This window comes from Tenrec ecaudatus, chromosome 14 (genome assembly GCF_050624435.1).
Source record: "Tenrec ecaudatus isolate mTenEca1 chromosome 14, mTenEca1.hap1, whole genome shotgun sequence".
Classification (NCBI taxonomy): Eukaryota; Metazoa; Chordata; class Mammalia; order Afrosoricida; family Tenrecidae; genus Tenrec; species Tenrec ecaudatus.
This window is the reverse complement of record NC_134543.1, coordinates 87,543,968-87,558,557: the sequence shown is the minus strand read 5'-3', so window position 1 is coordinate 87,558,557 and position 14,590 is coordinate 87,543,968. Positions and strand designations below refer to the sequence as shown.

The window sequence follows — 14,590 nt, the reverse complement described above, 5'->3', positions numbered from 1 at the left end:
CATTGCCCTAGGGCATTTGCTCCTGGGCCACACCCAGCTAGGTGAGCTCCAACCTGCATACATAGCCCAAGGCTAGGGAAAGGCATGCTTGCTCTCCAGGGGATACTCCTCTGACTCCTCACCAGGGAGTTCCTGCCTGTGTACCTGGGGACATAAGGCAGCTCAGCCAACACTTATCAATATTCAAACCAATAGCAGGAATTTCAGCCCAGCCTCTGCAACACTGGGGCAGGCAGCAGACCTGCCATCTGGGGCACTCCCCTGATAGGGAAGCCACAGGAAGATAGAGTGGTAGGTTAATAACCTTGCAAAATCAGCTGTAGGCAGTTCAAAGAAGCATCTTTATAAGTCTTCCAGAGAGAGACTAGAAATTGGCACCTGGTCCCTCAAAAACAATTCAACTCAAACAGCCATCAGCCCCAACGACCTCAACGAAAAGACAAGAGAAACAAAAGACAAAGGCAGAAGATGTGCTGAGCATAGCAACCTACATAGAAGAAGCAGACATTGAGAAGCCATACAAAGAAACTCTCAGAATGCTGCTTGGAATCATGCAGGATATGAAGGAAACAATACAGCAAAAGGATGAAACGATAGAGGAGATAAAAGCCATACACCAAAGGGAAATACAGGAGCGTAGGGAGGAAATAACGAAAAACAATAGCAAAATCATGTTCCTTGAGAATCAACTGGAGGAATCAGAGAACCGCATTAGTGTTGTAGGACAGCCAAGCAGATTTTAATAAACGTGAACAAAAATCTAATACCATCAGAGAAGCCGAAGAAAACCTAAGAGCTATGTCTGATTCTATGAAGAGGAACATTAGAATTATTGGCCTACTGGAGGAAGACAAAACAAAGAAGTCATCTGCAAAAGTAGCGAGAGAATTCTTGGAGGAAAACTTCCCCAGCCTAATTAATGAAAACCAAGCAACCATCCAGGATGCGGAAAGAACACCAGCACGACGGGATCCCAAATGAAATCACCAAGGCACATAATAGTTAAACTATCCAACTTTGAGGAAAAGGAGAAAATCTTGAGAGCAGCTAGGGCAAAAAAAGCAATCACATATAAAGGTCACCACATAAGGATATGTTCAGACCTATCAGCAGAAACTATGAAAAAAAGGAGAGAGTGGAGTAACATATTCCAAAAGTTGAAGGAAAACAATGCAAATCCAAGAATACTCTACCCAGCCAAATTATCGATCAAGATAGATGGAGAAGTAAAAGTCTTCCCAGACAAGGAAAAACTCAAAAAATACGTTACAACAAACCCAGCCTTACAAAAGATCCTCGCCGACTCAGTATGAGCAGAAGAACAACACTCACCAAGCACAAATAAGAGACCAACACATAGAACAACTGCACCCAGAGCACAACAAAGAGAAAACAGGCCCCAAGATAGCAATGGCTTAAGGATGGAAAGAAGTCAAGAATGAAACACACACAAAACACATACTAATGATAAAGGAAAGTAGGAAAACTCCCAACACAAAAGGTTTAAAATGGCATTACAGAGTGTGCACATTGAGATAATAACCCTGAATATCAATGGCCTGAACTCAGGCATTAAAAGAATGAGACTAGCAGAATGGTTTAGAAAACACAACCCATCAATTAGCTGCCTACAGGCGACACATCTCAAGGCTACAGACAAAAAAAGGCTGAGCATCAAAGGCTGGAGAAGGAACTACCAAGCAAACAGCAATACAAAAAAAAGCAAGGGTTGCAAACCTTATCTCGGATAAAATTGACCTCAAAGTGCAAACCAGAAAAAGAGATAAGGACGGACACTATATAATGCTCAAGGGAATCATAGACAATGAACCACTAAGCATTGTAAACATATATTCCCCGAATGAGAGACCAGCTCAATACGTCAACCAAACACTCCAAAAGATTAAGAAAGAAATCACAGACTCCACAATTATAGTGGGCGACTTCAACACACCACTCACTGAGAAAGATAGATCACAGGGAAAGAAACTCAACAAGGAGACTAGGGAGCTAATCTCCACAATTAGACAATTTGACCTAATAGATATTTACAGAGCTTTTCATCCAAATAAAAAAATTTTCACATTCTTTTCAAATTTTCATGGCACATATTCGAAGATAGACCAAATGCTGGGGCATAAGGCAAATCTACATAAATTTAAGCACATTGAAATAATACAGACCTCTCTCTCTGACCACTGTGCCATAAGACTGGAAATCAACATAAAGAAGACAAAGAAAATAAGAGCAAATAATTGGAGAATGAATAACTCTCTACTGCAAAAGGAGTGCATACTGGTGCAGATCAGAGATGAAATCAGGAAATTTCTAGAAGCCAATGAAAATGAGCACACGACGTACCAAAACTTGTGGGACACAGCAAAGGCAGTCATCAGAGGAAGGTTCATAGCAATACGAGCACACCTAAGAAAGGAAGAGAGAATCGTGATTGATACGCTGACACAAAATTTACAAAAACTAGAGCAGAGTCAGCAGGACAACCCTACTAATAGCAAAAGAAAAGAAATTATAAAAATCAGGGCTGATTTCAGGAGAGGGAAAATAAAAAAACTATGGAAAAAATTAATATCGCTAAAAGTTGGTTCTTTGAATGGATAAACAGGATCGATAGACCATTGGCAAACCTAACCAAAGAAAGGAGGGAACAAATCTCAATAACAAGAATAAGGGATGAAAGAGGGGTCATTACAACAGACCCTAATGAAATCAAAAGGACAGTTACACAGTACTATGAAGGATTGTACTCCAATGAATTCAACAATTTGGAAGACATGGACAAATTTCTGGAAAAACAATCCTTCCGTAGACTATCCTCGGCGGAAATCAAGAATCTCAACAGACCCATAGCAATAGAAGAAATAGAAAAGGTTATCAAGGGATTGCCAACAAAAAAATCGCCTGGACCAGAGGGCTACACTGGAGAATTCTACCAAGCATTCAGGGAGGAACTAATACCACTCCTACACAAACTTTTCCAGAACATAGAAAAAGATGGCAAACTCCCAAACTCCTTCTATGAAGCTAGTATAACTCTGATACCCAAACCAGGCAAAGATCCCACAAGAATCGAGAACTACAGACCAATATCCCTAATGAACATTGATGCAAAAATCCTTAACAAAATACTAGCCAACAGAATACAAAAGTATATAAAACAAATAATTCACCATGACCAAGTGGGATTCATACCAGGGATGCAGGGATGGTTCAACATACGAAAGACCAATAGTACTATTCGTCACATTGACATGAAAAAGTATAAGAATCACATGATTATATCAATAGATGCAGAAAAAGCATTCGACAACATCCAACACCAATTCCTGTTTAAGACACTAGCGAAGATAGGAATGGAAGGAAAGTTCCTCAAGACAATACAAGCTATATATGAAAAACCAACAGCCAAAGTGGTAGTTAATGGAGAAAAGACTACCACAATCTCACTGAAAAAGGGACCAGAAAAGGATACCCCTTGTCCCCACTCCTATTTAATATCGTGCTGGAGGTTTTAGCTAACAGCATAAGGCAAAGAAGTGACATCAAAGGTATTCGTCTGGGGAAGGAAGAGGTGAAACTATCGTTATTTGCAGATGATATGATTCTATATATGGAAAATCCCAAAAGTTCCACAAGGGGAGTACTGGAAGCAATAGAAGAGTTTGGCAGAGTGGCAGGATACAAGATCAACAAACAGAAGTCCATCAGACTGTTATACACATCAGATAAGACCACAGAAGAAGAGATCAAAAAGGTGGTACTCTTCACAATAGCCAAACACAAATAGAAATATCTAGGGATACACCTGACTGAAAAAAACAAAAGATCTATATAGGAAAAACTATAGAACACTATTACAAGAAACCAAGAGTGCCCTCAACAAATGGAAGAATATTCCATGCTCTTGGATTGGGAGACTTAATATAGTTAAGATGTCAGTTCTGCCAAAAGCACTATATAAGTTTAATGCCATCCCGATACAATTACCATCATCTTTCTTCAAAGAAATGGAAAAACTGATTACCAACTTCAAATGGAGAGGGCAGAAACCCAGAATTAGCAGAGAACTCCTCAAGAAGAAGGACACCGTGGGAGGGCTTGCTTTACCTGACTTTGGCACATACAATGCAGCCACAGTTCTCAAAACTGCATGTTTTTGGTACAATGACAGATACTCAGACCAATGGAAAAGAACTGAAAACCCAGAAATAAAAGCATCAGCATACACACAGCTGATCTTAGATAAGGGCCCCAAATATATCAAATGGGAAGCTGACGCCCTCTTTAACAAGTGGTGCTGGAAAAAATGGATATCCACATGCAGAAAATGAAGCAAGACCCTTATCTCACTCCATGCACAAGAATAAACTCAAGGTGGATCACAGACCTTGAAGTTAAACCCCAAACTATTAGGGCCATCAATGAGGGAATTGGGACCAACTTGAGAACTTTGGCGCAGGGAATACACAGGCTATCAGAAATAGGGAAGGACACAAACACAAAGGAGGCACAAATTGACAAATGGGATATACTGAAGATAAAACACTTGTGTACATCTAAAGAATTCACCAAGAAAGTAATAAGAGATTCCACAGACTGGGAAAACATCTTTAGCAATGACACATCAGACAAAGGTCTTATTACTAAAATCTACAATACTCTCCTAGCTTCCAAAAAGAAAAAAACCTATAGCCCACTTGAAAAGTGGGCAAAGGAGCTGAACAGAAATTTCACAGGGACAGAAATCCGAATGGCCAACAAACATAAGAGAAAATGTTCCCGATCTTTAGCCATAAGAGAAATGCAAATTAAAACAACAATGAGGTACCACCTGACACCCTCAAAGGTAGCCCAATTCAAAAAATCAAAAAGCAACAAGTGTTGGAGGGGCTGTGGGGAGACAGGAACTCTCATCCACTGCTGGTGGGCCTGTAAGTATGTACAGCCACTATGGAAATCAACCTGGCGATACCTAAAACAGATGGAAATAGAGTTACCATATGACCCAGCAATCCCCCTACTGGGCATATACCCGGAAGAGGCAAGGAACAAACCAAGACCAGACATCTGTGCTCCAATGCTCATTGCGGCACAGTTCACAATTGCAAGGAGTTGGAAGCAACCTGAATTTCCATCAACTGACGATTGGATTAAAAAACTGTGGTATATACATACAATGGAGTACTACGCATCACTAAAAAGCAGTGATGAACGTATGAGGCACATAGCAGCATGGGAAGAACTGGAGGTAATCATGCTAAGCGAAGTAAGTCAGGCAAAAAAGGACAAGTACAACATGAGCCCCCTGAGGTAAGTATTAAAAAAATTTTTTTTAATGCAAAAGTGGCATAGGGGAAAAAGCTACTGTATACAAACATTTCTGGGGTGAAGACTGTGTAGTATGGCAGAGACTAGATCAAAACCAGGGTTGCACATGGTAGACAACAGTGGAGGAGGTGGGGAAAGGAAAATAAAAGGATGAATATAAGGAAGAAAAGGGAATTGGGGGCATGGGGCACTAATCCACCCAAGGGGAGGGTATTGTTTATATCTCCACAGGGAAAGTGGGACCAGACTTCAACCCAATGCCGCAACTTGTGAATGCAATATCCCGGCGTGGAGTAGGGAACCTGTGGAGAGGTCTGGGAGGCTGGCCGAGCACCAAAAATTAAGTGGGTTCCTGCCCCTCCCCCGAAAAGAATTTGTTTCAAAGGATGACATTGATTCTGCAGCTCTGGTAGATGGACATATCTGATCAGAGCACACGGGAGCAGATGAAGGGGCAGGAGGAGACAGTGGAACACAGCCTGGCCCACGAGGCCGTGAGGATGATGCTCCTGAGTAGAGCAGCCAGTCCACAGAGAGAACAACATGGCTGGCCCTACTATGAGACATGATGCCCCTCAGTGACTAAGGGCGATAGAGGGGACAGCACCAGAGACACAGTATGGGAATTGCACCTGACCTGATCCCACCACACCGAGGCAAAGCACTGGGGGAGTGCAGTGGACCAGCAAGGGAATGGAGTGGCAAGGTCCCCAGGGAATGGTGAAAGTGGACTTTGGGGCCAGGGCATGGTGCCCCAACAGACTGGACTGGAGAACGCTCCTAAGGGCCAGCAAACAATCCTTGAACGAACTACAAGCCTTTCTTTGTGAAGTGTTTTGTTTTGTTCTTTGTCAGTGGTTTGTTTTTGTAGTTTTATTGTCTGGTTGTATACTGTTGCTTTGTTTTCCTCTGTCTTGTTTTCGTGCATGTTTGTGTCTCCACAGGTCAGTTTGAATAGGACAGGCTGGATGAACTCTCTGGAGGAAAAACAAGGGGACATATAGTTCCGGGGGGACAGACAGTTCCGGGTGGGGGAGGTGGAGGAGTGTAAGGAAGTGGTGTTAATAAACACAGGGAAAAGGGAACAACATGGGACCCAAAATGGTAGTGAGGGGGGAGTGGCAGGCCTGATGGGGAACCATCAAGGGTAAGGTTGCGTAGAGAAGCGGTATAGCTGTAGCCCAGGTGGGGACAGAGCATGGTGCTGGGGCAGCAGGAACGTCAAGGGAGATGGAGGAAGGAGATGGGAGTCAAGGGGCATTTATGGAGGTCTAGACAAACACATGTACATGCAAACATATATAGGAGGATGGGGAAATAGATCTAATTGTCTACATTTATAGGTTTAATATTAAGGTAGCGGACGGACCTTGGGCCTCTACTCAAGCACGCCCTCAATGCATGAATAATTTCGTTTATTAAATTGGTACTCTATGATGCTCACTCTCACGACACAACTGCTGAAGCCAAAGTGGGTTAACAAGTAAATGTGGTGAAGAAAGCTGATGGTGCTGGGCTATCAAAAGAGATAGTGACTGGGGTCTTAAAGGATTGAAGATAAACAAGCGGCCATCTACCTCAGAAGCAATAAAGCCCACATGGAAGAACACACCAGCTTGTGTGAGCGAGTGATCCCAAAGGGATCAGTTATCAGGCATCAAAGAACAAAAAATCATCATATCATTGGGTGCACACCTCCATGATAGGATCGATGAGGACAAATGGGTGCATAAGCAAATGTGGCGAAGAAAGCGGATGGTGTCCGGCTATCAAAAGAGCTATTGTCTATGGTCCTAAAGGCTTGAAGACCAACAAGCAGCCATCTAGCTCAGAAGCAAAAAAGCCCAAATGGAAGAAGCACGCCAGCCAGTGCGATCACGAGGTGCCAAAGGGATCAGGTATAAGGAATCATGCAAAAAAAAAACAAAGAATATGTGTGTGTGTGTGTGTATATATATATTTATATATATACCATATTGAATGAAGGGGGAAGTGCAGAGTGGAGACCCAAGGCCCAAGTGTCGGCCACTGGAGTTCCCCTCATAGAGAGGTTTGGGGAGGAGAAGGGTCAGTCAGGGTGCGAAGTAGTACCGATGGAGAGCACAGCTTTCCCCCAGATCCTGGATGCTTCCTCCCCCCAACTACCATGATCCGAATTCTCCCTTGCAGGGCTGGATAGGGCAGAGGTTGTACACTGCTACATATGACGGCTGGAGGCACAGGGAATCCAGGGTGGATGATACGTTCAGGACCAAGGGTGTGAGGGGCGATGCTGAGAGTGTGTAGGGTGAGTGTGTTGGAAAGGGGGAACTGATTTCAGGGATCCACATGAGACCTCCTCCCTGGGAGAGGAACGGCAGAGAAGTGGGGCAAGGCAGACTCGGATAGAGCAAGATATGACAAAATAACGATGTATAAATTACAAAGGGCACATGAAGGAGGGGAGAGCGGGGAGGAAGGGAAAAAAAAAGAGGACCTGATGCAAAGGGCTTAAGTGGAGAGCAAATGCTTTGAGAATGATTGGGGCGGGGAATGTATGGATGTGCTTTATACAATTGATGTATGTATATGTATGGATTGTGATAAGAGTTGTATGAGTCCCTAATAAAATGTAAAAAAAGAAAAGGAAATAAAAAAGAAAGAAAAGAAAATGATTAGGGCAAAGAATGTACAGATGTGCTTTATACAATTGATGTATGTATATGTATGGACTGTGATAAGAGTTGTATGAGCCCCTAATAAAACGTTTAAAACAAAACAAAACAAAAAGCTAAGACAAGAAGTTACCTAGAACAAGAAATTCAACCTAAAATTAATGATGAGGGGTCACTTTGTTGGACTTTAGAAACCTATTCTTCACTTTCCTCAGGGCTGTCTTAACTTCCTGATTCCTCAAGGTATAGATTATTGGGTTCAGGACTGGAGTAAAGATGGTATAAAACACAGACAGAACCTTTTCTATCAGAAAATCACTGAGTGGCCACATGTAGATGAAGATGCATGGTCCAAAGAACATGAAAACCACGATGAAATGAGCTGTGCAAGTGGACAGGGCCTTGGAGGAGCCCCCTGAAGAATGCTGTTTGATAGTAAGCAAGACAATGACATAAGAATTAAATAAAAGAATAAAGCAGGACAGAGCAATTATGCCACTTGTTGAGATCATAAAGAGACCCAGAACATTAGTTTCTATACACGCCAACTGGAAAACCACAAGAAGGTCACAGAAAAAACTATCTACCTTATTGGAAGCACAGAATGTTAAAGTGAGGGCAAAGATGACCTGGCTCATTGAATGCACGACTCCCACAACCCAGGAAACCACCACAAGGGCAAGACACACTTGAGGGCTTATGATCGAAGCATAGCGGAGGGGTTTGCATATTGCTATATACCTGTCAAAGGACATAGCCATGAGTAGAATAATCTCGGTACCAGTAAAAAGATGAAGAAAAAAGATCTGGCTTATGCAACCATCGAAGGAAATAACATTATGTCCAGTGAGGTAGTCTGTAATCATCTTGGGGGTGGCAAAGGAAGCAAGAGACATATCAATGATTGAAAGGTTGGTAAGCAAAAAATACATGGGTGAGTGTAGGCGAGAGTCAGCGATAACTGTGATGACGATGAGACTATTACCCACTATTGTAACTACATAAAACAATGAAAACACTGCGAAGAGGAACATCTGTAGCTCCCAGGAACTGGAGAGGCCCAGCAAAATAAACTCAGAGACAGTTGATTTATTGGCAACATCCATTGTATTAATTGATGGGTGAAAAGCCTGTACAACAGAAAAACAAAAATCAAGAAAAAGTCATACTCCATGAAGCAAAACTGTAATTCTGAAACTCTACTTTTACTGAAGATACAGTGATCATTTTTGCTTTTGATTTCGATGTGTATGTAACCTAGTATTGTCTATGGTCCCTATAGAGGACATAGGAGAATTAGTCATGGGTGTCCTATGGGGCCCTGGTGGTGCAGTGGATTCAGAGTCGGGCTGCCAACTAAAGGATCAGGGGTATGAACCATTGTGTTGCTCTATAGGAGAAAGATTGAGGCAGTGTGCTTCCATAAATATTCATAAGTTTGAAAACCATATGGAGTCATTCCTCTATCCTGTGGGGTAACTATGAGTCAGAATCAATTCAGTAGAGTTTGGGGGGTTCTGTAAACATTGATAGGGGCCCTGGTGGTATAGTGGTCACAAGTTAGGCTGTTAACATCAAAGTTAGTAGTTCGAAATCACCAGCCATCTCCTCAGTAGGAAGACTAGGCTTTCTACTCCCATAAACACTTACAGTCTAGGAAACCCACAGGTGCAGTTCAACCCTGTCCTGTAGGGTCACCATCAGTCATAATTGACTTGATGCCAGTGAGTGTGATTGGGTTTGTGTAAACATTGATGCCTCCCTGCTAGCCCAGTGTTTTGAGTGCTTACCTGATACTCAGAAGGTCAGCAGTTAGTACTCACTAGAATCTCCGTGGAGAAAGATGTGACAATTTGCTTCTGTAAAAAATTGACAGCATTGAAAATCTCATGGGACAATTCTATTCTGAATCAGAATCAAATCAATGGCGGTGATGTTGGTATATCAACTCAAACAACTGTTTCCTGGGTAGCTATCACAATCTATCATCTGAATATCTAGGGTCCTATGCTGTTCTTATACTAAAATTAGATGGTAATTTTATTATATATTGTTGCACTTCTATTTAGAAATTGCTCTTTCCCAAGCAGAAGTTTTATTTTAATTCAACTGGCTGATTTTCAGGACACTGCTCTATTTTCCACACCAATTTGAAAATCCGTAACACTAACAACAAAGTTCCTCTAAGCAATACACCTGCCCTTTACACATATTTCTCATATTTTTTAAAAAGGTAAATAAATAATCAAGACTGCTTTTTTATGACATTTGGAGAATAACTTAATAATGTGTGATAGTTTCTTCCTGATGCAATTAATAATAAGTAATATTCCAGGTTAAGTACTGGGTTTTGCACAAGCAATGCACCCACACATATAAGGTGTATATAAAATTTATGAAAATAATATTTAAGAGGATTATAAGACTTGCACAAATATACACTATGCTTGTTATTTTCATAAAAGTGCAATTAAAAGAGACATAGCCATATGCACACAATATTGTTAACACATAAGCTTAACTTATAAATGAGCCACTTTAACATCAAACCTGAGAGATGTATTGTATATTAAGGGGTTACTTTCTTTGCTGGATTATTGAAGTTTCAATGTCAAAGACATCATTTTAACAGAGGTTCTAACAACCAAAAGTTTAAAAAAAACTGAACCTACAGAAGGCGAGTTTTCACCAAAATTTAGACTCCAGTAAAGGAGACTATAATACCATATTAATGATGATACATTACATATTTAGTAAATTGTTTCATCATAATTATATAAATGCTTCTCAAAATGGCTCTGGGAAAATCAAGGTCTAATATTTACTATCTGACGTTTCCTGGGCAGAGGGATTAAATGAGGACATAAATAATATTTGAATTATGGACTTCATGTACATAAATTACTAACTGATTAATAACACTTTATTTCTCATTGAATTGTTCTAACAACATGTATTCATGAATTTATGAAAATTTATTTCTCTCATTCTTCCTAGCCTCATTTGGCACATCAATGTGAAAGGGAATTATAGATTATTAGAGACTCTAGGGAAATACAATGTAATTCACAGAAATTACAAATAATGTTTCCCTTCTGATATTAATTGGTAACCAAACTAGGTCATATCATCCAAAACTGCCATGCTTACCTTTCTGAGTATTTATCTGTTTGTTTATATAATCCAAAGGAAAATAAATAGCATGGACTAAGCAGTTACTCTGTGCAGACAATGTATTCAGTATGAGTGCACACACACAGAGTCATAATTCACTACAAGCGTATCCTCCATGAAAGAGCAAATCAACCACATACACTAGCTGTATCACATGCAAGAGACCTGGGTCATTAAGCAACATTATTGTGAAGTTTCAACGAACAGTTTCTAGAGAAAAACTATGAACATATTGACAGATGAAAGTTCCCTGGTTAAAATCCAACAGATATACATTAAGAATTACTTATTCTGATACTAATCCATTAATTTTGCTTTTGTTTTTCCACCACATAAAATTATTTATGTAATCAAAATTTTTTTTATATTTCCTCTTATTGTTTCTGAATTTGGGGGTTTGTTAGGAATTATTTTCTCTCAGTCCATAGAAATTTATGTTCCTGATATTTGTGTAGCTTCCATTTTAACATCTAAAGCATTGGCCCCTTTGGATTCTGCAGTTCAGATATGAGGAATGGATGAAGTTTTACCTTTTTCCCACCTGGCTATTCAGTAATCTCAAAATCACATATTAAAAGTGCTTATGTTCTGCACTCATTTGATATACCTTTTACCATACACACAATTTCCATGTGTGATCATGTCTATTTGTAGGGTTCTCTTCTGTGTTATTTGATCCTTTGTATATTCATGCACCAACATGAACATGTTGTATTTGTGGGTCTTTTCTTTGCAGTCATGGGAGCCATGGGAGCACAGTGATTAAGTGTGTGGCTTTATCTAAAACATCACTAGTCGTAACCCAGCAGCCTCGCGGAGGAGAAAAATGTGGCAGTCAGGTTCTAGTCAACAAAGGAGGACTTAATTTCAATTTCTTTATCTTTAAAACATGAGTGTCTATTCCACTGATACATATTTATGATCTATGACTTACACAAATTTACCGAAAGGAGATTGTTGCCAGGTGCTGTAGCGATGATTCTGACCGACGGCAGCCCTAAAGACAATGAAGGAAGCACTATCCTGCGCCCATTGTTGCAGACATTGCGGCCATCCATCTCATTGAATGTCTTCCTCAAGGATATATCATATTGCTTTCATTTGAATTGTTTCCTCATAGGCAGCAACATATGCACAAGCTGTTTTACTGTTCTCACCTCCATGGAGAAAGGGAAAGGACAGACAGGCATTTAAAGTCATTTGAAAGCACTTACCAGACCTAGAACAGAATCAGAACGATGGAATATCCAAATGATGAGTAGGCTTCTGCCAGAGAGCATGTAGGTGGTCGGTTTTAAATATAAGTGGCCTCATTGAATCATTAGTTGTTAAGCAGCTGTAGAAAAAAAATGGATGTTGTAGGGATTTGGAAACTTACCAAGATCATCTTTCAGTGGGATTTATTAAACAACGAAGTCGGTATCATTTGTTTCACAAAGGGAAGCTATCTCTAGGTCTTTGGGGAATTTACTGGGATTGTTTTCACCTGGACCTGAGTGGTTCAGGGAAAGGAAAGAAAGTCATATTTTCAAGAGGCAACCAGACATATCAGCTAAATAAATTTTAATAGGGATTCATAGTAAATTCATCCCATTCTAGAGAGCACAAAATGAAATTTAAAAATTGGCATTGCCTCACAAATAAATTTGAGTGTCTATGAGGTATTTGACACCCATAAGTAGTCTAATAGGCAAAAATACAGCCGAATAAATTTAGTTGATTGTGCAATCAATTCTCAGAGACCACGAGTGAAATTGACTTTAGAGAAAGGAAAATTGGCAGTGCGGTGAATTCAAGAATGGATATGCTCTTGCAGAACCAGGTGATGAAATTGTCCAAAAATGCAAACTAAAATTTAGATTGGCAAGGGATAACTGGTGTGAGGGAGAAAAGCATGATACAAATCCATACAGGGGGAATTTGATAGCTATTTACCGAATGACCGTGACATCTTTTATATGGCATTGCTATCCAATATGCTGCTTATAAATGCAGGAATGCATTCTAAAATGCATCACTTGATGTAAACGACAATAGGGAGCCATGTAAAGTAATACAATACACAGAGTGAGGGCAATTCAAAAGTACTATTTTGTAAAAAATTTCCTCAATGGTTTGGAGAAGGGAAAACTTTCAAGCAGGTGATAATAACGGAAATAAGTCAAAGGAAAACCTTGGTTAAGTACAAGCAATGGGAATATAATTTTTAAATGAGAATTTCAAGTAGCTGCTATTAGTAATATTTGTATTACTGAATAATAACAATATGATTATGTCTAGTATAAATCTGTGTACTAAATGAAATTCTGTAGTCAAAACTAAAAAAGATGGGAAGCTGATCAAGGGTTCAGGGATTGGGTCAAGTAGATCTATATTTAAAAAAGTATAAGGAAACTTTCCAAAGTTATGGAAATATTCTATATCATGATTGTGGGGGTTGTTGTACAAGTCTATTTATTTGCAAAACTGATTGAATTAAGCACTTAAAATTAGTAATTTTCCTTGTTGTAAATTATTCCTTAATAAAATTTGTTTTAAACAATTGTATTTATGCATATTAAAATATGCATCATGCAACAAATGTGCTTGACACAATGGATGGATGTATGCATTGTGATAAGAGTTTTACAAGCCCCTAATAAAATGATTTTTTAATTAAAAAATATATAAAACATTGAAAAACAAAAAAAATTATATACATCACATACATAATTAAAAGGAAATGGGAGAATAAATATTTGCCAGATTTCTGAAAAATTACTATTCCTAAGATATAAAAACCTATCAAAATTAATTAGCTTCATTAATAATTGGGGACCTACATATTATAATACAAATATGTGTTATTTTATCCATCAGATTGATCAAAATTTAAAAGAAGGATAAGAAATGGATGTATTTCTGAGCTGTTGGTGAATGTCTGGATTGCTGGATAAGAAAACAACAAACAACAATAACAAACCCCTTGGTGATATAGTGTTAAATTCTAAGTCCTATGATGTAAAAATATCTTCTAGGATCAAGTCATCGAAATAAATGCACGACTCCATGACACTATTTACAAGGGTATTTATTTTAGGAAAGGAAGCGGTGGAAACACCATCCATCAGCCTGTCATAATGTGGGGGCTTGTGCACTGCTGTGGTACTAGCACCCATGTGACATTTATTTCCAATGCCACTAGGGTCACCCATGATTTCAGCAGAGCTCCCACACTAACAGACTGGGTAGAAGGAAAAGTTGTACTCTTCTTAGGAAGCCGCAGAAAACCTTAAGAACATTGTCTCGTCCAGAGCTGGAAGAAGAGACCCTTAGGTTAGAAAGGCACTCAACATATAACTGGGGAAGAACCAGACGGAGTATATCTTTCAAGTCCTTCATTTGCTGAGAGGACATCAGTCAAAATGAAAAGAAAG

At 39.6% G+C, this 14,590-nt stretch overlaps 1 protein-coding gene across 1 annotated transcript; it reads right to left on the bottom strand.

The window, feature by feature from the left end:
- Nucleotides 1-8,158: 8,158 nt before the first annotated feature.
- On the bottom strand, nt 8,159-9,106 carry LOC142426675 (olfactory receptor 4K2-like). Its single transcript, XM_075532259.1, has one exon. The coding sequence runs from the start codon at nt 9,104-9,106 to the stop codon at nt 8,159-8,161; it is 948 nt and encodes a 315-aa protein (XP_075388374.1).
- Between the last annotated feature and the right edge of the window lie 5,484 nt (nt 9,107-14,590).